At 41.1% G+C, this 23,627-nt stretch overlaps 1 protein-coding gene across 2 annotated transcripts in view; it reads right to left on the bottom strand.

Moving 5' to 3' along the window:
* Positions 1-23,627, bottom strand: part of VPS8 (VPS8 subunit of CORVET complex) — a 75,058-nt gene that overhangs the window by 49,308 nt on the left and 2,123 nt on the right. Inside the window, exons 3-19 of one of the 2 annotated variants that reach the window (XM_032192880.1) lie at positions 23,266-23,396; positions 21,872-21,965; positions 20,887-20,919; positions 19,436-19,490; positions 16,883-16,888; positions 12,090-12,214; positions 10,513-10,599; positions 9,418-9,485; positions 8,992-9,145; positions 8,812-8,871; positions 7,894-8,001; positions 6,385-6,465; positions 4,983-5,153; positions 4,430-4,504; positions 3,713-3,748; positions 1,396-1,486; positions 255-301 (exon numbers count right to left, since the gene is read on the bottom strand). In XM_032192880.1, the coding sequence (XP_032048771.1) occupies positions 255-301; positions 1,396-1,486; positions 3,713-3,748; positions 4,430-4,504; positions 4,983-5,153; positions 6,385-6,465; positions 7,894-8,001; positions 8,812-8,871; positions 8,992-9,145; positions 9,418-9,485; positions 10,513-10,599; positions 12,090-12,214; positions 16,883-16,888; positions 19,436-19,490; positions 20,887-20,919; positions 21,872-21,965; positions 23,266-23,396 (1,422 nt within the window). The remainder of the gene's footprint in view (positions 1-254; positions 302-1,395; positions 1,487-3,712; positions 3,749-4,429; positions 4,505-4,982; positions 5,154-6,384; positions 6,466-7,893; positions 8,002-8,811; positions 8,872-8,991; positions 9,146-9,417; positions 9,486-10,512; positions 10,600-12,089; positions 12,215-16,882; positions 16,889-19,435; positions 19,491-20,886; positions 20,920-21,871; positions 21,966-23,265; positions 23,397-23,627) is intronic. The other variant, XM_032192881.1, reaches the window with a different exon arrangement.

Below are 23,627 nucleotides of genomic sequence, written 5' to 3'. Positions count from 1 at the left end.
ACATCTCAAGGCCTGGATAATAGTGTCATATTCTGCTTTGCTAATGCTGTGGCATTTATTCCCACCTTAACCTAAAAGGTATTTCCCCATCTCTTATAAAATCCTGCTCACAATCATAGCAAGAATGGCACATACACACTTTCTAGAGCTAATACGATTAACTTCTGGAGGACAGAAGTCACTCCTTCCAGGAACAAAACTAGCATCATATCAGCATACATGAAAATCTAGTTAGGAAGAGATCAGTGACTCACCCTGTCTGCAATGACTGCTTTCCGCTTGCTCGTGTCCCCAGACAAGCCTAGAAAGAATGAGGGGAGAGGGAGAGTGGGGAGGAAAGCATTTCTCATCTAAGGTACCATAAAGGAGACTGTAAATCCCACAGTGTAGATGTCCACACCACTACCCTTGAGATACAGAACTGCAAGCATCTAGACACACAATTTTGTGATCTGCTTTTAGCCCATTCTTCTTCTTAAGGTCTTACTCTCTCAAATTAAAGACTGTTCCAGCACAGGAATGGCAAGACCAGATCCGAGTGCTGTTTGACAGAAGAAACCAAGTTTAACGTCAAAAGAACAATTAATGGAAGGCTGTCAAAGCCTGTATAACAGACTAATTGCTGGAGGATGCACTGATGTGAAGAAACTGAATTTAGTGCACTGTAATGACAAAAAAATCTCAAAAGCCATCTCAGAAGACAGTAATTATTTTGAAAACTGAAAAACTATCTGCTTAATTACATTTTGTCCAAAAACAATCTTCATATACTAGCAATTTCACAGCAGAAGGACCTTATCCTGAGAACTGCAGAGTCATTTGTTAAAACCATCAAAAGTTACTTGCTGAAAATCCTCTGTGGCCAGTCCAAATCAGACCACACAAGCAGCAGTTTCCAGCAAAATTAACATGTTTCTCATAACAAGCTAAGTGCTCACAAAACATTGTCCCTTATAGGAAATTTGGTGCCAAAACCCAGCAGTACTTTCAGTCAGCTATACAGTCAGAGGAAACCTCAATGAAAGTACCCACTTGACAGCATCACTGAAAGTTACTTACAGGTTACACTTGACCTTCAGAAATATTTTAGGATTCAACACTTGGATCCATCTCCTTCATGGCAAAGTGACAACTGATAGGAGGTACAATACAGACCAGGTCTGATTTTCATTTGAAAATAGGTGGCTGCTAAAGGTATGACTCTAAAAATGCCAAATCAATCCGTTATCAAGAGTGCTGTTTTTGCCAAACCCAATGCAGCACATTCTACTTTCTCATCTTTATTTCAATTCCCTACCCTTGTTATTTTTTTTCCCCTGGAACAATGATTTCAGTACATGCCTGTTTTTTTTAACAGATTAAAAAAAACCCACAGCAACAACAAGCCAAACTTACCTACTACAGCCTTTGCTTTGCCTTCATAAAAGGACCAAGCAAGAGCCAGGGCATCAGTGAGACGCTCTTGTTTCAGAAGGTGGTCAACTCTCTAAAATAACAAGTAATATTGGACCTTAGCATTAAAGAAAAGATGACTGCCCCTTCCTATGTGATACCATTGTTTTCCAGCAGTGGGTTGTGAGTGCTGGCAGCAAGGGGTCAGGAAACCTCAGAAGCTGTCAATACACTGCCGTAAAGGCCAGTATCTCAAAAAAGATTCTCTCACATGTATGTTTTCTGCTGCACAGTTGAAAGGGACTAAGAAATGTCAGGCGCCAGTACACTGAGAACCTGAGAGCTACATTTTAGGTCAACTGCTTGATGGATGGAGACACAGCATCAGCAAGCATCTGCAACCACTAAGAATCAAAACTTTCCATTCCCCATCCCTGCCTCACCACTTAAACACAACACAACTCTGCCATGCTTTCAACATAAAGATGAACATCCTACTCCCTTTATTTTCTTCTGAGCTCACAATCAACAAGGACTGAAGTAGGTGACAAGTACTTTCTACTTTAAGGAAACGTTAATACATATGGTCAAGCACCACTACTCTTGATATGTTAAGTCAAAATTTTAATAAGTACTGTTTGAAAGAAGAGAGCCTGAATCTCAGACCAGCACTTTGTACTGTGGCATGAAGTAACTCTCAGCTTCACACCCTAATATGTCACATACTTGATGACAGCACTTCAGTAACTCCCCTACAACAAAGAGGAATACAACAGATACCATATAGTAATGAGCTTGGTTCACAACATGTATGTTGCGACTGACTTTTGAATTTTAGGAACTAAAATCTAATACATAAAAACTCTAGTATATAAAAATCGTGGTTCAAAGCAAGACTTTTCACTAGCTGAGGTGATAGTGAATGGCAGGAGGGAAAACTAGCAGAGGAGAGTGATCATCATAACTAAGTGCAACAACTGCATAAAAGTTCAATAGAGACAAACTGGTCGTATTTTGTTAAAGGTCCTGGTACAGTGTCACATGTAGGAACTCATAATTGTGGACAAGTACATGAAGTGCAACACAGGTAAGCAAAAAAAAAAAAAAAACAAAAAAATGATGGTCACTGCTTAGAGCAGAAATTGTGAAAGTAGAAAGAGGTGACCTGAAAGCCCCCGTTCACATTATGATTTGGTAGACTAACTCAGCACAAGCGGAATTTATTAATGAACTTTGCTGATGACCAGCTCTCAACATATAATATGGACAGCAGACCAGAAAGACAGAAGATAGGATAATCCCTAAAGCCAGGTAATAGAAGTACAATGCAGTCCGATGGTACAAGCAGTTTACAGCAGTAATCAGCCTTGCTGTTGCGAACTAGTGAATCTCAGGAGTGCCACAAGCCACTGACATGATGTAGCCAAATAGCAAATAGCAAAGTGAGACCCAGTGACGTACAAGTTGTAACATATCTAACAGACAGGGAAAAATCGGATGCCTATGGGAGTGGCAAAACCCTACCCAGAGTAATATGCATCAATTTATTTGCATATGTTCGAGAAATTGAGCGTAGAGGATGTGCAGAGAATGGTGATTATGAAAAAAAGAAAGAATTGGGTAGGTAGTCTTACAAGAGGGTGATAAAATATTTGCTTAGCCTTGCAAAACAAAGTCTGAGGGAGAACATGCATATACTAAGTACACTGTGAAGTGATGACCCAGAGAGGCAAAAACTGCTATTTAACTCAAGTGAAAAAAACAGCACAGCAACAGAGAGACAAACAGATCACTACGAACTTTAATTTGGAAAGAGATAGGATTTCAGCTGCCAGAGAAATAATGATCCAACACAGCTTCTAGCAACAGAAAGAAGGATCTAAAAATCCAATGAACTTTCTAGGTAACCTTTGATAAGTTTCATGATGAAGCTTCTGCAATAGCTGGAAACAAAATAAAGGGAATTAGATTTCTTTCCATTCCTGTATCCTTATCTGGCTGACAGAACGCTTGCACTGCAAAGTCATTCAGTGCAGTAACTCTGCCACACTAAGTGGCAGAAGCTGAAACATCACAAGGCATTATATGCCTCACTTGGGAGAACAAGGTCTGTGTCTATTCAGCCTGCAAGTTTATGCAAACAGCAGTCCCATAGCATCCCACTGTGGAAAGCAGAGTACCTACAGTGCTGGCTGTGTGTAGGGGTACTCAACATAGCGCTCAGATCATGCTTCCCAAATGCTGCAGCTCCCTCCCTCCTCTTAAGCTGTATTTCAGCAATTAAAACCTACTAAGCTGTACAGTTTTTCTCTCAACCTACCTCTCTCCAGCTCCTCAGTGTCATGACATGAACAGACTAAAAAAGAAAAAAATATATTTATTACTTAAAAAATACTCAATTAGAAAAAAATATTTACTTACAGTTGCTCATGCAGCCTGTGGTATCCCACAGACCCACCACAGCATGCTGGTACAAAGAAATCAAGCTAAGTAAAGCAACCTTCAAACTTGGCAAGGCAAGATAAATCACATGCTTATATTTAACAGAAATCATCCTTTGCACAGCCTCACTTCCTTTTCTACTTCAACGTGCCATCCTATAGCACACCTCTCTCTGCCTTTTCTGTACTGTAGGGCAGGAAAAGCAAAGAGGATAATCCTTCTATTGTTCCATGCAATGCAGAGTTTCCTCTACCCTCTTATTTTCTTCTGTTTACTCACTAGCACATTTAAGACAGAAATTGAAGCTTAGGACAGAGGAGATGTCAGTAAAGTCATGCTAAGTCTACCCTGAAACAGCATGAACCAAGGTACTGTGAAACTGTGACACCACCTTACTGAGCCCATACCTTGGGCTAAGACCAAACTGTTGCCCATTTCTTTAAGCCAATGATGCAAGTACAAAAAGAGCCCAACCTTGATTTGTGTCTCCATAGAATAAAAAAAAAAAAAAAAAAAAATCTTGCCTTTCTCCAAAAGATGAGCTACTATCAACAGCAAATGTCTTGCATTTCCATTAAAAATTCCCTGCATTTACCTTAGTTCCCAGGTAAAAGATCTGACCACCACAGCTGCTGATGGACTGATAGCAAGCTTTCTCTCCAACCAACGCCTACAGAGAGAAGAACATCATGCAAATCAAACTGCTTTTTGTTTTTGCAAATTTTCCCAAGATACATATATATATATATACTTGAATTTTGTCATTAAGAAATCATAATGAGGACTGGGAAAGAATAACACAGACTGCTGGGCAATAGTAAAGAAAAAGGCTCTTCTATCATGCCCTCCTGCTCATGTATGCAGCTTAAAGTGCTGCTGAGCTCTGGCTGCCCAGAAAACACAAAGGAGTCATAAGGACCCACCAGCAGTGCTTTGTGCCTATCCTCAGGTAGCAAGAAAGTTACAGGGGCTCCTTCCTTGGGAAGATGTGTAGAAGGAGCAAAAACAATTCAGAAACAGTTTTTCAAGCCACATGACTGGCTTGAAAATGGTAATATCAGGTTTCAAAAATCCTTCTTTCCAAAGCTCCAGGCTCCTCCACTTAATGCATATCTCAAAGAGCTACCACAAGCACCGTTTGCACCCACCAGTGCTTCGCTGACATTGCCTCCTGTAGCCAGCGATTTGAAGTGGCTGCTGTTGTAGACCAGCTGAACTTCTGGAATCTCTATGGTCTCCAGTTCCTCTTGTGTCTGACGATCTATAACATGCAGCTTCTCCACACTGTCCAGAAGCACTGCTGTCCGTGAGTTTATCCACTGAAAAGGCAACAAATCGCATGTTTCAGCAACACACGGATAATTAGAGACCAATTAAACAGGCTCTGGACATATCCCTCAGTATCAACACCAGAATGTCTACAACCACCAATAACTTCGCTGTTATACGTGATCACAACAGCACCCACACGTAACTGCAAAGGTGAAGATGGGGCGTCTACTTCTAGAGTATCAGCTTTAACATTGAGAAAAACTACAAGGACATTTTTGCAGAGAAACACCAGTAGACAAATGACAATCCTCCAGAGTGCTTGTCCTCTAGGTGCAATATTTATGCTCTAGCACACTTTCTACCCAAAGGTCTCAAAAGCATGACTACTACAACACCTGTTCTCAAATGCCTTAGGAGTTAAATATAGCATCCAGAGGCATTAAAAACAGAAATAGTACATCCAAGTTTAAATCAAAGCCTGTCATCCAGGTTCTTCAACCTCTACTTTTATGATCAAAGCTCAGCAAATAAAAAGACTTCTTTTTTTTGCTTTTACATTTTTTTAAACATTAACATATTTATTAAAAATTCCAAATTGCTTCTTCAAGGCAACCTGGCCTCAAACACTTCCAGAGATGGGGCACCTACAGCTTCTCTGGGTGACCTGTTCCAGTGCTTCACCACCCTCACAGTAAAACATTGCTTTCTGATGTCTGATCTAAACTTAACTTCTATGAAATTGCAGCTGGTATGGATGCCCACATTGGTATTTTGACCTCTCATGTTTTGTTCTGTATTCTGTAAATGTCTTTTACAGTTGAGCATTTTTGTTGTTGAAATAAAACAATCATGGTGCTTTAGCAAGCACACATATGCAGAAACACTACAATTTTACTAAGCTAACTACAGTGTAGTTAGTTTGCATTCTTTTATAAAGGAATAAAAGTTTTGTCAGATTCTCTCTGGCTCTTGAAAGTATTTTCTTAACAAAGCTACTCCGTTCCCCAGAAAGGGCAGTATTTTTGCCTACATGCTACTATTTTTATTTGTATTCCTTTTTTTTTTTTTTTTTTTTTTTTACCCTTTTAATACTACTTGCTATTTTCCATGTGCTAGTTTTCCAGTGAGTCCTGAGTTTAAGACTATTTTCAGTTATTGAAATCCAGATAAATACAGCCAGTACTTCAGCTACATACAACTAAGGGCTACTGAGGCACATTTACAAGAGAACTAGTGAAAAGAAACAAACAAAAAAAAAAAAACAGCATTGAAACTTACAGTGAAGTTGATGAGGTCATAGTGTAGATGGAGCTGCTTCTGCTTAGTGACATGTATTGCACCAGTATCATCTCTCTTTACCTGAAAGAGAAGTCAGACAAGGCTGAGAAACTCAGACATTCTTCACCTCAACCTCTCTATTCCCAGAGTACATCACACCAACACCAGGAGCCTGCAGCTCTCCTCGGACAAGCAGGCTGAGCACGCAGGAACAGTGCACACAGTTCTGAAATGGAGAGTAACGTCCCACCTCCAAAAACACTCAGGTAAGTGTGGAAACAGTAAAGGACTGGCTCTGAGTAGGGAGCAGAAAAATAAATGCCCTCTTCTGGATTAATTTTAAATCATTTGTTTGCAATGCAGGAGATGTATGCCATAAACCAGCAGCAGTGCATGTGCTCAGGGAATGGTTATACCTCTCACCTCTTCATGTACTGTACAAAGAAATTCAGTTTCTAAAATGGGTGCAAAACTCCAGCACTTGTACAGAGAGCACTGAAGGACTAATTTGCATTCAGTGATGACCAATGGGCTCAGCCCCAACCAGAATAATGAACTCAAGGGAGCTGTTACAAAGACAACTCCCAGTCAAGGCTTTAAGTCACTGTAATTTAAGGAAGAAAAGCATTGTGCAAAGAAAAACAAGGGTGTTTTTTGTTGTTGTTTTGGTTTGTTTTTGTTTGTTTTACACTTTGACAATTTGAAGTGCAGCAAGAGGGACCTGACTTGGCTGCCATTTAATGATCTATAAGCAGAGAAGCACCACTGGCCATAGCTGAACTAGGTATCTATGCACAGGCTGGTGCTACTACATGCACAAACATGACCAGCAAGACAGGATCATTGTAAATCCACACCCTTTTCTTTCTCCACAGAGAAAATAAAAGTTTACCATGAGAGAAGACAGAGGAGGAAGAGGTTTTAATCCATACATCACATCTGGTGCTTGAGCAAAGCTCAAGGTCCAAGATAGCAGCAGAGCTTGGAACCAAACCTAGCAGTCCAAAGCCAAAGTACTTAATTTTCTGAAACCTGAGAATTGCCCTCATGTCGAAATCCGCCATGAAATCATCTTCAATAACAAAAATAATCTGCATGTATAACTTTACCAGTGGCATGCCTCAATTCATATGCCAGCAGGACTTGAAAGTTTTTGTCTCTTAGTAGTTTATTCAAGTTTTCCAGGCCCATGTTTTAAAAGAAAAAATAAAATACTATCTCAAATTCACATGCTCTCCTGAAAACAATACTCATTATTTCAGCTCCAGGGGAAGCGAAATGAGGTCCAGATCAACACTTCCTTCTGCAATACACAAAACTCAGCCCAGGAGATTCTCAGGGATGGGCACCACTGCTTGCTGAAGAACAATGACCAACCAGTTTGTTCTCCCAAGCCAGTTGCAAGCTGCAGACATCCCTAGCATGCACAGATACTAGACTTCCACTCTGGCTCAGTCAACTAAGCAACAAGTAACTATCTGAAAAGCAGTATAAAACATTGAGGCTTACCAAAAGAAAATGAACAACATCGCCTCGACAAAATGCAAGCATGGGGTTCACAGAGTTCTGTACAGCCACAAAATGCCACGCCAGAAGAGGGACACTAGAAGGGTCCATCTACAAGACAAAAAGCACAAACGATATTTAAGGCAGAACACATGATGTTCCTCAGATGCTACTCACTAACTTTGCCAGGTATACATACAGGCCATAAAGCAATGTCCTGGTCTACTGGCAGCTGAGCAGTAGCTCGTCGTCTTCACTCCACCCCATGATTTACAGGCAACATACATCTCTTGGCAAAGTAGATGGCCAGTCTGAACATTTGTGTCCTAGCTATTTAGTGCAGATCCAGTCCCACGTGGACAGAAGGACTAGTGCAAGCTGCAGCTCGCTAGCAGCCTTGTCCTCAGTTCTCCCAATCTAACATACTCCATGTCTCCCCACAGCTGCTTTTCCAAAAGGAACTGTACCAGTGACTAGTGAAAGCAAATAATCAAGAGCTCAGAAGACAGTTCAGTGCTCTAGCCCCACACTGTTTCTGCCCTGCAGTTAGGGGTTCTACTGTATGACTAAGTTTGTTTTTATGTACAATGTCCCCAGTGCAAGGTGATTGTAGCCATAATCCTGTCCCATCTCTGGGAGCTTCCGCAGCAAAAACAAGAAGCTGAGCATCTCTTGAGCTCTTCCCTTCCCACTACTGGAGTCAGCATCTTCACAGATGTACAGGTGAAAGCAACCTTTTCACTTCTCTCTGCCTACAATTTACACACATCAGACCAACAGATGAGCACTATAATTCCATAACGCAGAGTTTAATGAGTGCCGATAAAGTAGTAATATCAACACCTGATCCTGACCTCATCCCCTTCACTCTAAGAACAGTTTGTGGCCATAATTCAAAAAGCATTTGGCTTCATTACTCACACGACCATAGGGAAAAGTCATCCACACTTTCAGAGATGGCTTCAGGCCAATAACTAGTATCTTCAAGAAAAACATAAAGACAAAGTAAAACATTTGTGTATATAGTAAATATAGCAGAATTTTATTCCTTGGTGATTTCTCACACAACTCACACAAAGCTTTTTGCAAGCAGCAGGTTACCTTTGTTAGGGAGGCCATGGCCAATAGCGAGTACTGGGTGATAGGATGGTCTCTCAGCTCAACTTTTGCGTGTAGTGGTTCAATACAGCAAACCTCCCCCTTTGAGCCACTGAAGAGACATCGAGATTCACACGTTCTCACTCCCATAACCCTCCTGGAAACAAGAGAAATGAGACTGGTGGCCCGCTGTCCAAGAGGAGATAAGCTTAACAATCTCATGAAATCTTACGCACAGTCCTTCATAAATACTGTTTTTAAAAAGCCCTTTATACAGCTCCAGGAATTCCTTTAGAACAGCACCACACGTAGTCCCAAACTGGGACTCAGGGATAGACAAGAACTCCTTGGGATCTTACAGAAGAGTAAAGTAACCCAGCATTAGTTGCTTGCATTGCTGCTTTCTACGAGGAAGAGTTATTGACTTACTTAAATGACAGTTCAAATACGGAGCCTCCGCTATCATTGCAAATTGCAAGTGTTGGATCATCTGTAAACTGAGCAGATAATTGGATTAGAAGCAGCACTAAAAAATAAATTACAAAAAAAAACTGACAGAAAACTGTGCTACAGTATTAACAGCATACAAAAGTACATGCATTATATCTATCAGAAATACATTTAACGTACAATATGAAGTACAATTAGTGGCTTTTTTGTGTGTAACAAATGCAAGGTTTTACATTTTGCCCTCATACCTTCTGCAAGTTCTTGCTGGATTTTGTTACCAAAGCCCCATTACTTTCTATTGGAGCTCAGAACTGCAGGATACCAAACCTGTGTTACCACTGGAACAGCTCACAGCCTCGAAACCCTAAGTTGGTGCCAGAACTGATGAATGTACTGTGAGTCACGAACACACCAACAGACAGAAATATCCATAACTACCACTGAAACCAAATAATCGAGGTAAGAAAGGGCCACAGCCACAGTTGAGGCACCCTTCTGGGGGACTTTGTAACCCAGAACCTGGCAGTACAAGCAGCAGTGGACAGCAATGTCTGAGTGCTCCTCAATGCTGCCATCAAGTCACGAGCTACAAAAGGAAGCCATGAAGAACAGAGGACTTGGCAAAGAGGAAGATCTGAAAAAGCGCTGACAGAATCTATTTTCTACATTTCATATGCTTACGTTTAAGGTTGGTTGAACTGTCTCCAGCTCAAACCACTGCATGATACAGATAAATATATTTTAGCAACCAATTCTTCACGGTTTTTGTTATTGGAGATTGGAGTTACAGGAAACAACAGTTGCTTACATAAACAGCTAGAGCAGTCCATTATACTGCAGCTCACAGCCAATACTGTGATTTCAGCTCTCAAAACACTCTTTTAAGAATAATTTCTGCTCACTTTTCTCACCTCTGGATAGTACAGCCACATACCTCCTAGGTAGCTGTTCTCACCTGTAAATCTAGAAGCACTACGCAAAGAAAGCCAACAAACCTGACTGAACATGAGTGTGGTTGACTTTTGTTTGTTTTAAAAAAGGTAGTATAAGAGGAGTACATGCAATGTTTGTTACCTTAATGTGCAAAATAGCTGTTCCTGGGGGGTGCGCATCTGTTATTGATCGTAGCAGCTTCCCGCTGGCCAGATCCCACATTGTGATCTGCAAGCAGATTGTTCTCAGCATAAGCTTCTCTGCATCACCTTGTGTGTCTGTACATCAGTAAATTTTTATAATCTCATTACCATCCTCAGTTAGTATGCCTCCGTATCAAAGAAAAGTAATCTGGAACCCTGCTCCCACCCTGTTTTTACAAGCAGTTTACCCCACATGCTTATATGCTCACTGACAACTTCTGAGTTGTCAACTTCACAACTCTGAACCGTGTCCTTTTGGCAAGCTCTCACCACCTGCCCAAACTCACTCACCACACAGGTACCTGCCTGATAACAAGATTAAAGACTGTACAGTAAGTCTGCTACCACACAACACTGTTCAAAGCGGTTCAAAATACTCCTCTCTCACACAAGAGAGGAACCTGCCACAAACATCATCACTCCTCTCCTCCTGCATTTGCTCAGCTAACAGGTCAGAGAGAACCACGCAGCCTGGATTTCTTGGCTTGCTCTTGGATATTACAACCAGGCAATTTCTCAACTAAGAAGCAGGAAGCCCCAAACTACTTTCTGCATAATTGAAGAATATTTTGCCCAGAGGAGCTGAGATTACAATTTGAATCAAACTTTCTTATTGGAAATACTACATCATATAGTTCCATAAATCATTCATCAAAGCTTTATAGGCCAACTTTTTCAAAACTGCTGCTTTAAAATATTTTTGAGTATAATTTAAAACTGGCTGCTGTTCAAATCTGTATTCCCATATGGTCTTGGACAGTGTCATTTAGCCCTATCATAGGCACTGGAGCATGTTTTCTCTAGAATGAAAGTGAAACCTGACGGCGCACAGGGATGTAGAACTATAAAGAAAAACAAAAGCAGCCTTCTTTGTATCTCATGGTCTTAAATTTTACCAACTTAACTTTGATCTATTTTGTTTTAGTCCTATGATGTTTGCTCAGGAATTGCTCTCTCTTTTCAGGTTCAAAGATGGGCGTCCAACTACAACAGCAGATTCAAACCCTTTTCCCTTGCATTCAAGAAGCCATGCTGCTGTTACACAACAGAAGCAACAAAACTTTGGGGCTAGATGTACCTTTGAATAATTTTAAGTTAGCACCACAGTAGAAAACTAGCTTTAATTGCAAAGTGCAGGTCTTAAAAAGTGACCTAGAAAGACTAAGCTGATTGTCCTGGTGGACCATTGCACATCTCTGTTTAGCAGAAAATTTATGCCACAATCTGCCACGATTAATTAAATCCTACACTATCTTCTGAGTATTCTCCATTTCCTACACAGAAACCTACCCCAAATGATCCAGGTCAGCTCACTGCCTGCAGGAATTGGTTAGCCAGAAGAGCTCTGGACAGGCCAAGCCATGCATGGTGTTTCTCTGCATAAATAACAGCTATATACTGAGTGTGCTCAGCTTGGAGCTACTGTCACCCAGGGCCTACTGTCACCTACCATACCCTGCAGTAACTGCCTGAGGAAGGACACGGCACTGGACCATCTCATCTCAGGGGAATTACCTGTCCTTTCGCAAAGCCACACAGGAGCCTCGAACAGTCATTGTTGATGCTGAGAGCCGAGATAGCCCCATACTGGGCCCCCACAGCAGTGCTGCCCAGACACAGTCGAAGGGCCTGGTTTTGGTCTAGAGCATAAGAATTAATAAGTTCATTTTAATCACCATTCTTTCTTAACACCACGCAATTATTTACATACACAATTCACTTGGGGTACATTAATGATTCATAGGCTTATAGTTAAGTTCCTAATGATGAGTTTAGATCAGATCAGAGCACTTGTTTGTACAGAGATCGCAGAACACTGTCTTGCAGGGAAATACAAAAACTTGTTTAAAAAGTAGAAAACAGGCACAGAGTATAAGAATGCAGAGGCATTACAAACTGAGTAAGAAATTATTAGAAAAGTCATAGCAATATCTCTCTTTGCTTTTACTATTCTACAACAGAGCTTAAGTGGCAGCAAGGAAGATGACAAAATTAATTCTACCTTCCTGGTCTCATGCTTCTTTATGGCAATTTGGACATCAACTAAAAATCCCCAGCACAGACTTTTTATAAGTGCAGTTTTATGTAACTTTTATTCCTTGGTTTTGTTGATAAAGACCAGATGCTAGGCAGAAAATGACTGCGTGTCCCCACATAACTGCGCAGTTAAAATGCTCTGTGAGCTTTAGTGCACACAGTTCGTTCTTTAGAAGGAAGCAGCAATGACCAACATGCTGTGACACAACTTCCTTCCAGGAGACACGGGCTTCTGCAACTGAGGTGCTCGTAGCTGCGCAGCCTCCCAGGGACTGTACCGCTGCCTGCGAGTCCTGGGCCTGCCCCCTGAACACAACAAACAACTGGCACCTCTGTTCCTGCTGGGCTCTTGTGCATTTCCATCACGAGGTCCCAGATTGCTTTCTACGGATGCTGCACTTCAGCTGTTACAAACGATAGCCCTCTGCCTTTGGTGTACTGCTCTTACAAGCTCAGAGAACATATGGTCTGGATCTGGTTTTACACACCCCTCTGTTTTTGTGCTGCTTCTGAATGAATGGGGAAAGAAGAAAAGATGCTTTGTGGAGACTGTTGGAATGAAGACTAGAGATTTGAAATCTATCAGAAGCACCACAGTGACGTGTTCAGGCGTTTCACCTTGAGCAGGGAAGGGAAAGGACAGGATCTGGGGGAACAGACAGCAGCTGGGCTACAGAAACCCCCTGGAAGTAGTGCCCAAGGCACAGGACACTTCTCCATTTGAGTTGCAGCACCATTAGCGATGTGCTAGATGTGAAATAGAGCATGGAAGTATTTCTCATTTCCTCCAAACAGTACTCTGTAACGCAGACAGATTGATAGCTTAGCACACAGTGGGAGTCACCTTTCAAATTCTGCCAGCATGAAGAGACAGAAGTGGGAGGGATGAAAAACACTAGCGAGAAGAGCACCTGAACCAATGGATTATTCCAAAGCACTGTCAGCGTGGGGAAAAACAGGCTAGGGCCATATTGAAATACTTTTTCCACACTATTGCTTGTTTTCTTACATCTATCTTAATAAGCTTGACTGCTCTATTAAATAGTGGCCTGAAAGAAAATAAAAAAAAAACAATCCTTTTTTTGCAATATCTGGATAGCAGTAAGAGAGGGGTAGGGATAGAGAAGATGTTAAAACCAACACTTGTTCTGCGCACCAAATGACACAGGACCTGTGGGAGAGAGAGAAGGTCATGCTCTGTCTTGCAAACATACAAGAAAAGCTCAGATATAATGGGGGAAAAAACATCAGTTTTGATCTAAAACATGGTGAAAGCAGTAGTCAAGAGGACACCATACGTTAAAGGTGCTCAAAATCAAGTGGGTGCTCCCACTCTTGAAATCTGTGGGAGGAAAAGAGAAAGGAGCCTACAGCTGGCCGTGCCTATGAAAACCATTATCTGTTCACCATGTGACAGCAGCCCAGGCAGCTCACACACAGTTTGTTTGCTCTGGGAGGCACAGCAGAGCAGTAGGAAGCTGCAGGAAGAAGGGAGCATCTCCCCCTCCTTTCTTTCTTTCCAGTCTGGCATAGGCCAAACAGCACAGAAGAGTCGCATTTCCAAATGAGAACAGGCATTTGCTCGTTTGTGCTTCAAAACGTGTCATAAACAAACTGCTCTGCTGTAAGAGATATCCAGTTAAGCTATGGGTAGAGGAGGATTATTCTTCACAGCTCAATAATCAGAAACAGCATAAAACATTGCTTTTCATTAACTTTCTAAATTAGCATGATGTTGTTCAATTTAAAGTCCTCTGACAGCCACAGAGAACACAAAGGTTCAAAGTGTGCAGAAGCAGCTCTGCAAGCTGTCAGTCACACCAGGCACTGTTTAGAGATGGAAGTTTTACAAGCCCCGATGCTCACGTTTAAATAAGGATGCACGCAATTTGAGCGACCGTACTGTGACCTGCTGCCCTCACTCCGCACATGAGGAACATGGAGCCACAGCTACAGCAGCATCGCTGAAGCAAGAAACGAGAAAAGCACCGTGCGATTCATCCCATCTGCACTGGAGCACAAGGGTGAGCCTTCTGAAGGTCAGCCCGCTGCCCTGGGGCCACAGTGAGCCCCTGCTCCTTCTGCAGCAGGGGCAGAGGCAGGGTGCAAGCGGTGTTTCAGCCACCACCACTGCTGCACAGCACGAGCCTGCCTCTGAAACAAGGCCACTGCCCTGCACACAGCTCTCCTTGCTGGGAGGAGGTGGAAGTGAAAATAACCCCACCACACTACTGGAAAACACCTTGACATCACTGCGGCAAGGGGGCACGCGGCGTAGATCACAGCAGGCAGAAGTTCGCGGAAGGTTTTGGTGGAAGCTCAGAGAGCGCAGATGAACAGCTACAGCTGAAACACAAGTTTCCCCAGAGAGGTATTCCCCAAATGGTGCCTTCAAGGCCCAAAGAGATTCCTTTTCCAGAGCTCTGAAAATACAGTTCGTTTATGAAGAGGCCATCTGCTAACCATAAAAATACGCTTAAAAAATGTGAATATTGCAGCTTTCGCTATTAAGGGTGAATTGCATTCTTTTGTCTTTCACTTCAGCTTAACAACAGCTTACCCTACCAGTAAGTCAGCACATTGTATACTTGGTATGTCAATCAATAAACAGTTTCCTGTAAAACATGGAAAAGGAAGATCTTTCACAGCTTTCTCTCTGAAAAGGGCAGCAGCTTCAGAATCACTACTTCAAATCCAGCTTTGCATCTTTACATGTGTACTACTTCCAAACCCGTTTTCTTCTTCCCTCCACCACAATATCGATTCAAAATAAACAAGACCCTCACCCCCAGATTAAATGCTTTGTAAGACTCAAGTTAGTCCTTTATAAGAAGCAATTGCCAATGCTTGCTCAAGATGCATTTTCAGAATTGAGAAATCATCCCTTGGAAAGCTAACCCCAGAGAAACACATGCCAGGACTTGTCTTTGTTTCAGCCAGTCAAACGATGACAGACAAGAAGGACCCATTAGATAGGATATTTTTAAAAATTACGAATTAAACAGATTAAATCGCTTCCAAGACAAAGCAAGGTGTCTGAATCAGCAAGTTCCCATTAATGAACTCATGAAATAAAGATAGCAGAAGGTTATTAAAGGTTATCTGATGATTTTCCAGACTATCAGTTTTGAATTAAGGCAGATAAAGGATAAAAAAGCATTTTTCCTCATGCTCGAAACAAAGATGGCTATCGATTGACCAGAAAATATTTTTCATTTTGAAATTTAAATAAAGCAGTTCCTCATCTGAAAAATTTCTGGCAGTAACTATTGGTGTTGCTCTCAAAGTCTGAGGTTAAAGCTCTAAGGCACTTTAAAACAGCTCTACAAGTAGAAAATTAAAAACAAGCTTGTGAATATGATCTAAGTTACCTTCTGGGACATAGGAATAAACATATCACCTGAGAAGTAATCACTTCAGGAGTGCTCAGGTTTTCAACCAGATCTATTCCTTAATCCATGATTTCCCTGAGTTTGAAAGACTTGCTTTATTTCCAGCAGAATTACTCAAATTCTACAAATTTTAAGATGAGATGCTTTCTTCCCACCTCTATTAAGCACAGTACCAGAAAAAACTCTGCCAGGAGGTATCCCCTTGGCCTGGGGATCAAGAGGACAAAAGATGTGAGCTAAAGGAATAGGCTTTGGACACCTTCTCCCTCAGTGACACAACTGTTGTCCCCTACACTAGGGTGTGCTGAACCCTCCTGCCCAACTTGAGCTAATAAAAATGATTACTCTGAGCAGGGGTTAAGGCACAGCACCTATGACTACCACTGCTCCCTCCTCAGCTGCACACCTGGTGCTCAAGCAGGTGCCCCAGAAGTTGCTGTCTGTGTGCATGTGTTCCAGTTTCTGGCTCGTGGCTCCCTGCATCAGGTCCCTGATCCGCAGCGCTCCCACACAGGGCTGTCAGGCAGAAATAGGCAGACGGTGATCTCATGGAAGAGCCCTGCTTTGTCCTGCCCTGAAACGATGCCTTTGCAAGCAGCTACAGACCTGTCCTGCCCTGAAGTATTAAAAATGGCACATTTACATGTTCCTCTGCTCTTGCCCTGAGAATTTGGAAGCGTTTGGTACACATGCATTCAAGAACCAGTTCCCAGACCGGCCAGAAGTAATGTCCACTGACTGGTACTGCCCTGCCTTCTTTCTTGCTGCTTATCTGGCACCTTAAATTCTGGCAGAGAGTAACCTAGCACATCAACATGCAAACCGGGCAGGACAGGAGTTGTTCATGCAGGGTACATGCACAGTGCAGTATTACCGTACCTTTTCCTTTCAGTCCACACAGAAAGGGTCAAAAGAGGAAAGAAAAAGCCAGAAATCAATATAAAAGAAAGGAGAGAAGTACAGAACAGCATATGTGATAATCCTCAGAGAACCTTTGGATTTTGCTGATGGTGCTTTCTTTTGGTAACTTTTGGCCTTTTGATTTGTTCAGTTACCCGGGAGGATGCTGCGGTATAGCTAATGCACTAAAACTAAGCGGTTTAAAAAGCATGTAGTCACTGAGGAAAACTGAGTTTATAAACTGAGTTCAGTGAATTAAAGACAAAAAGAGAACAGAAGTGTGCAGGAATCAGTCCTGACTCCGTCTGAAACAAAGTTGGATGACATACCATTCCTCACCACCTTTAAATTGTAGCACAGACTTACAGAGTATTTTAGGCTGCAAGGTAGTTATGGCCTAAATTATTATGGGCCAGGGACAGGTATGACAGTCCCTGGCCCAACTCTGCTGCTCCAAGCAGGGTTGATGAGATCAGCTTGCTCAGGGCCCTGCTAAGTTTTGCATATCCCAAGGAAGCTGATTCTGCAACCTCTATCAACCCCTATTCCAGTGCTTAACCATCTACATGGTAAAAAAAGATAATGATAATAATCAGAGCTTCATATACTGCAAGCTGAGTCCACTGCTTCTTATCCTAACACCATGGATCTTTGAGAAAGTCCAGTTCTCTCTTTTCTATACTTTGTCATTAGCTGGTAGAAGACAGCAATACAATATCACCTTAGCTTCTTTTTCTCCATGAAGAAGAAAGCCCCTTCTCTCGGTCTCTCCTTATACATCACATGCTTCAGTCCCCTAACCATCTCGGTGACTCTCCGCTGGGCTCACTCCAGTACCTCCATGCCTCTCTGGCACTGAAGAGCCCCACACTGGACACAGGTCTTCAGATGTGGTCACACAAGTACACAGCAGAAGGAAATAATCATTTTCTTCCGCCTGCTGAAAGCCTTTACAATAATACAGCCCAGTATGTGACTGTATAAACAATAACTTTACAGGTTTCAATAGATCAAAAAACTTTAAGCCCTTGTTGCAAGTATGTAGAGAAATTTTTAGAGCATTAACATTTAGTAACAGTCAAGGACCTTTCAATCAGGAAAAACAAACTAGCATTCTGCCACCTATTCCACAGGCCACAACATTGCCTTCGGAAGCTACAAACTATATAAAGGTGCGAAGATCATGGTGAAAATAACAGTAAATGTGTTGGTCCAAAACCAATCAAGAGTGTAACAAAGAAAACTTTGCTATACACACCTGCTGAACAAAACAAAACCTTATGAAATATACAAACTGAAATACCACTGCGTTTTAAGCTTCTCTGACATTCAGTGATCAATCCTCTGGAGTGGGACTGGATGCAGAAATAGTCACAACAAAGTAAAGAACGACCCTTCCTCTTCGCATGCTTATGTAGACTCCCAGAGCCCTTTCTGGAATGTAAAATGCTAAAAATCTCTCTTATGACATCTGCAGAGAACAACTTCTTGTTCAAAAGCTTCCCAACTGCATCAAGTGTCCACATAGAAAGCCAGCAATCAGAAAACCCCAGTAAAAAAAATCTTTTGTAGTAGCTCCACATACTGGGCAAATTTTAGAAAAAACATGATGATCTACTCCTAAGATCTCACTAAGACTATATGCTGACTGTAGTAAAGAGGTTAGTTACACTCAGATTAAGTACATCCTGCAATTATTTATATTTTGAATTCAGTAAATGGTTTAAATTCTAGATTCCCAAGATGCGAGCCTTACACTGTCACAGTCCTTCCCATCTGTCTGTTGTACCCTGTCCCCCCACAACTTTTGGTCTCTTGAATAATTTCAGCCAACTTTGAAAGAAAACATAATTACACTTCTAAAATTGTTAAGGATTTGGTGCTGCACAGACATAATATATGGTAGCACTTCAAGAACAGCTCTTACCTAGCTGTTGAACTGGCTAGTCAGAGGCACAACCTCAGATATTTTTAATTTTATTGACTTTGAGACAGGTTGGTGGTAAGAGAAAGAACAACAGAAAGAAGGGATGAAGAGGTGACAGGTCCAAGAGAAAGCCAGGGAAGGTGAAGCCTATGATGCAAGTCTGCTGGTAGCTATGGGTAGAAGCTCCCCTTCTCAAGCAATACACTTAATTTTCCTAATCCTAGCAGCTATTATCTCAAAAGGGAGAAGATTAATACTGTACAAGACTGATGCATACGGATTCTGGTTTCTTTGACATCAAAACTTAGTAAGTTATATATAAAAATGGAGAAAAGGTTCTTTATACAACAGCCAAGGAGCTAACTTCCTTGATATCCACATGCCAATCCCCAGCAAATCAGAAGCAAGAACTATGCAAATAGGGACAAATGAAATAATACTTGTACTTTATTTCTCTGCTGAAAGAATGTTATAGTTAGCACAAACAATACATTAAAATAAATCCACCCTGCAATTGTATCTTTAGCTAGTTTGGGGATTGTTTGTTTTGTTTGTTTTTAAGATCATTAACGTGCAAAAAAAATAAAGCTTTATTTTTAACTTACCAAAAATCAGAGCTAACCCATGAGAAGTCCCCACTGCTATCAGGTTTGATGCTGCCTGAAAAAGTCATGCAGAAAGATTGAAAATTGAGAAATGTCAGCCACAAATCCACCACTTAAAAGTCTCACTACACTCATGCAAAGTTTACCAGAGAGAGATTTAAGAAGGTTAGACGGTTATTACGTACAACCATTTTCTAACATACAAGTGGCAGAAATTTCCTACGTGAAAGCTGGAAAAGTATTACACCTGTATGATCATAATCCAGATTTTCTCAGGTTCAGGGGGCTGCCTTTTCCTCTGTTCTTTGAAATTCAAATGCTCAGAGTGTTCCCACAGTGAGTTCCTTCTCTGTAAAGTCAGCCTCATTCTTTTGGTGTGGTAGCTGAGTGTAAATATTCAGAGGGTTTTCTTCACTGAGCTGCTACATCCATATCTGAACTTTTCTATAATCCTGGGCAGAGCCAAGAGACATTGAAGAGACATTGTGCAGCAAGCCCAAAGACTCCAACTCCCTTCTGGAAGAGCTACATACAGCTACAAGAGTTTCATCGTGCCTGCAAACTGCACCTAAGTAAAACTTCATAGCAGATCTAGAAATGATGTAATGCTGTAAGTCAGATGAAAAAAGTAAAGTGCTTAAAAGTCTGGAGTACTTAAGTACAGTTTTTCATCCGACATGTACCTCAGTCACACAGGCTTTCAATTTTGCTGTGCAACCCTTAGACCTAGTGTCCAGTTTTTCTTTTTAATCAAAAAGTATAATTTCTTATGGATTGCTGCTACTACGGTCAAAATGACCAAGTACATCTTTGTTTTCTTCATAAAATATTAAAACCTATTTCACAATGACAGGAATATTTAAGTATTTCACCTACTTAAAGCATTTCTCTGATTACGAGTAGCTTTACTTTCGATATATTTTAACTAGCATGCTTGACTTCAAGAGATTTAGTGCAAATTGCTAAGCAGGAGTGTCCTTCAAAAGGCTTCTAGTGAAATTTTATACATTAAGATCATATTTCAGTTACATCAGAGCAACAGAGATTTTGAACTCATCACTTTATGAGCACTTCATTTCAAATGTCTTAAAAGCATTGTTAGCAGTCAAAGCAATGACTGGCAAATAAGACATGGGTAGGAAAATTCAAACTGTTCCATAGATGAACACTTACATCATGGGGAAACGTTAGGTGATCAACTAGCAAGTACTGGTGATGAAATGTAAAAGGGGAGAGCACGGGGCTTGGTCAGCAGAGGGGCAGCTGAGCACTTAGGAAAGGTTGAACTCTGCTCCCAGAAGCTAGATCTATCATGTTGCTTCTGCCACCCTGATTTAACAATTCTTGGCAAGGATAAGACTAGGCATGCATTTATCAGCTGTATTAAATTACTGCTTCAAATTTACCAAACTTATAAACAACTACACAGTGCTTGGAATTTGAGTACTTACTATAGCAGTGGGCAAGCCAGCATCCACTTTGTCCTAGAAGAACAGGACATGTTATAAATAAGACATAGAACTTCCAGCTCAATGCATCTCTCTAATAAGCTGAGCTAGAGAACACATTAAACCAACACAAGTCACATTTTAACAGTTCCAGTAGGGCAGAACCTGCAGAAAGAACCACTGGCTAGAAAAAAACAGAGAGAATGAGAAAGTGCACAGAAATGGAGAGCCAGTAGAACTGCCTGTAATTCCATAGGAAAGTTGCTGTCATGTTCTCAAAACAGTCTCACCTGAATAACAATTTTTGGTATTCTCTACGTACACAGCATTGATATCCAATGCAAAACCACTTTGCTCTTAAGCACACGTTATTAGCTTCCCATTTGGGTTGCTCACCCATACCTCCCTCAACGAAACAAGCTACAGCACACTAACGTTCAGACTCCAGTCACACAACCATCCTAAAAACACAGATGAGTCACCTGTATTTTATTTTAACAAGCCTACCATACGTGCTGCAGAAATAACGTGCTTTATAAATCTGTGCCTTAACTCTGGCCTCAGTCAGTTTTCCCCTGGCAGCAAAAACTCCAGGCAGGCCTGAAGTGCAGTCACAAACCCAGGAACATGTGAGCCTGGGATGAGTGCATTCTGTGCCTGCTACAGGCATTAAGCAAACCTGCTTCTAGCATCTTTAAGCAAGCAGAACAATAGTACTGCTATCATTTTATATTATTTTTTTCCCATTAGCTTTACTAACATCTAGCAACACAAACTAGTGTTAAAGAGGACCTATGTTGCTGCTGCAAGATCTCAGCTAATACCTGATTCACTCCTAGCTAGAGATTGCTAGCAGTACTTTAAGTAGCAAACACGTCAATATTATCCATAACTAATGGGGAGAGGGAAGAGAATACACACATCCCTCTACAACAGAGCAGGCTGCCATTTTAATTAATGAATGCAACCAGCAGAAAAAGACACTTACTGCTGCAGATACAATCTGGGCAGAAATTCCTTTCAGAAGCGAGAGTCGTATAACTGATCCATGGAGAGAAAGAGAATCTGGGAGTTTTTTCTTCCTAAGAAAACAAGAAACAAACCAAATACAGCTTTAGAACTTTTTCTAACCCACAGCTAAACCAATATGTAAATTCCGCACGCACTCATAACCCCTGCATTCTTATTCCTGAAGCCCACATGACCAGAATCAAATGGACATGAAATTATTAGCAAAGCTTACAATGTACCACTGTACCTGCAAAGTATTTGTTTTAAACTCATCTCCTGGGGAAAAAGAAAGTCCTTCAAACAAATATTCAATTTCATGCATTTATCTGCAAACCTTAGCATTTATTAATAAAGCCCAAAAGCAACACTTTTGCTCTTTAATTCAGCTTTTAGTGAGTCAGGAAGCTCCAGCCTCTAAAGGTGAACATCTGAGGAAAATATAAAGTTGAAAAAGGCTCACTAGCAGAATACAGACCCTTGGGAAAACTAAATGTATGCTTAAAGAATAACATTCGATTCAAACACAGCTGATTTTATGTGAAAGGTAAATGGTGGTGTTTATGGAGAAAATATCTTTAACAAGTAACAAGTGAACAAGTGTACAGGGGAAAGTACCTTCTAAAAAGCTGTGGCATACTATAGCACACAGTACAGAGAAATGCCCCATGAAAATTAGATTTTTATTTTTTTTGCCACACTCCACCAGAAAGTTAAATTTCCAAAACTCCAGAAGTAACACATAAAACATTTGGTTCTTATCTCTCCAGAGGCACATAAACGCATGGCTCGCAAGTAGGTTGGCAAAACATGTTGTTAATAGCCTATGTTACGGCTAAGGACCCATTTTATTTGAAAAAGTTCACCAGCATATACCACAACACACTGCCTCATAGCCTTGTATCCTATGCAATCACTCATGTAACAATCATAACATCAGGGAAACCAAACACCAACTTCTTATGGCATGTAAGAAAGCCATAGGAGTGACTCAGGATGTGGATGAAGCCCTCACATTTCATCAATTAATGAGACAAGTCAGCAGCATTACAGCTAACTACCACATTCCAGGCTGCTTTTAGATGTCAAGATTAACATTCCACTTAGAGGAGCAACAGCAGTTCACTCACCTTTTAAAAATATGACCAGCTGCTTAAAGGCTCAGGAAGTCAACAGACTTCCATCAAATCTTTGAAAGATTTTCTTTAAAGTAAATATGGTTCAGTGTTTTAATATCATCATTAACATTCAAATAAATTTTAATACTCCATTCCCACGAAATACACTTATTGCTCAAACAGGCTAACTCTAATGGATATATGCAGTGCTGCTTTAAAATTCATTTAACCTTCCAGGCAATCAGTCCTGTGGTACCTTTTCAGGTGTGTCCGGTCCCCACTGTCAGAACTTGCTACAGAAGATGTGTCATAGGAATGTGTATCCGTGTTATCAATGTTCAAGAGAAAGGGATCCTCCAGAATGAAAGACTCTTCTTCATCATCAGTCTGAAGGAAGAGAATCACCACAGCTTAGTAAATGTTCAAAATGCACAACAACCTAACTGAAACAACAGAAAAATAGCATCAATAACATGGGGAAAAAAAATAGAAGCTGAAGATAATAAGATAGTCTGCCTTAGAAAAACAGAACTATCATTTCACTGAACTGATATCGTTGAAGAACCAGTTTTCGGAACTCTCAATACTCACAGATGTAGGCTGGATAGAAAGATTTTA

Source organism: Aythya fuligula, chromosome 9 (assembly GCF_009819795.1).
Source record: "Aythya fuligula isolate bAytFul2 chromosome 9, bAytFul2.pri, whole genome shotgun sequence".
Classification (NCBI taxonomy): Eukaryota; Metazoa; Chordata; class Aves; order Anseriformes; family Anatidae; genus Aythya; species Aythya fuligula.
Note: the sequence above shows the minus strand (reverse complement) of the source record. Positions and strands in the feature narration are given on the sequence as shown.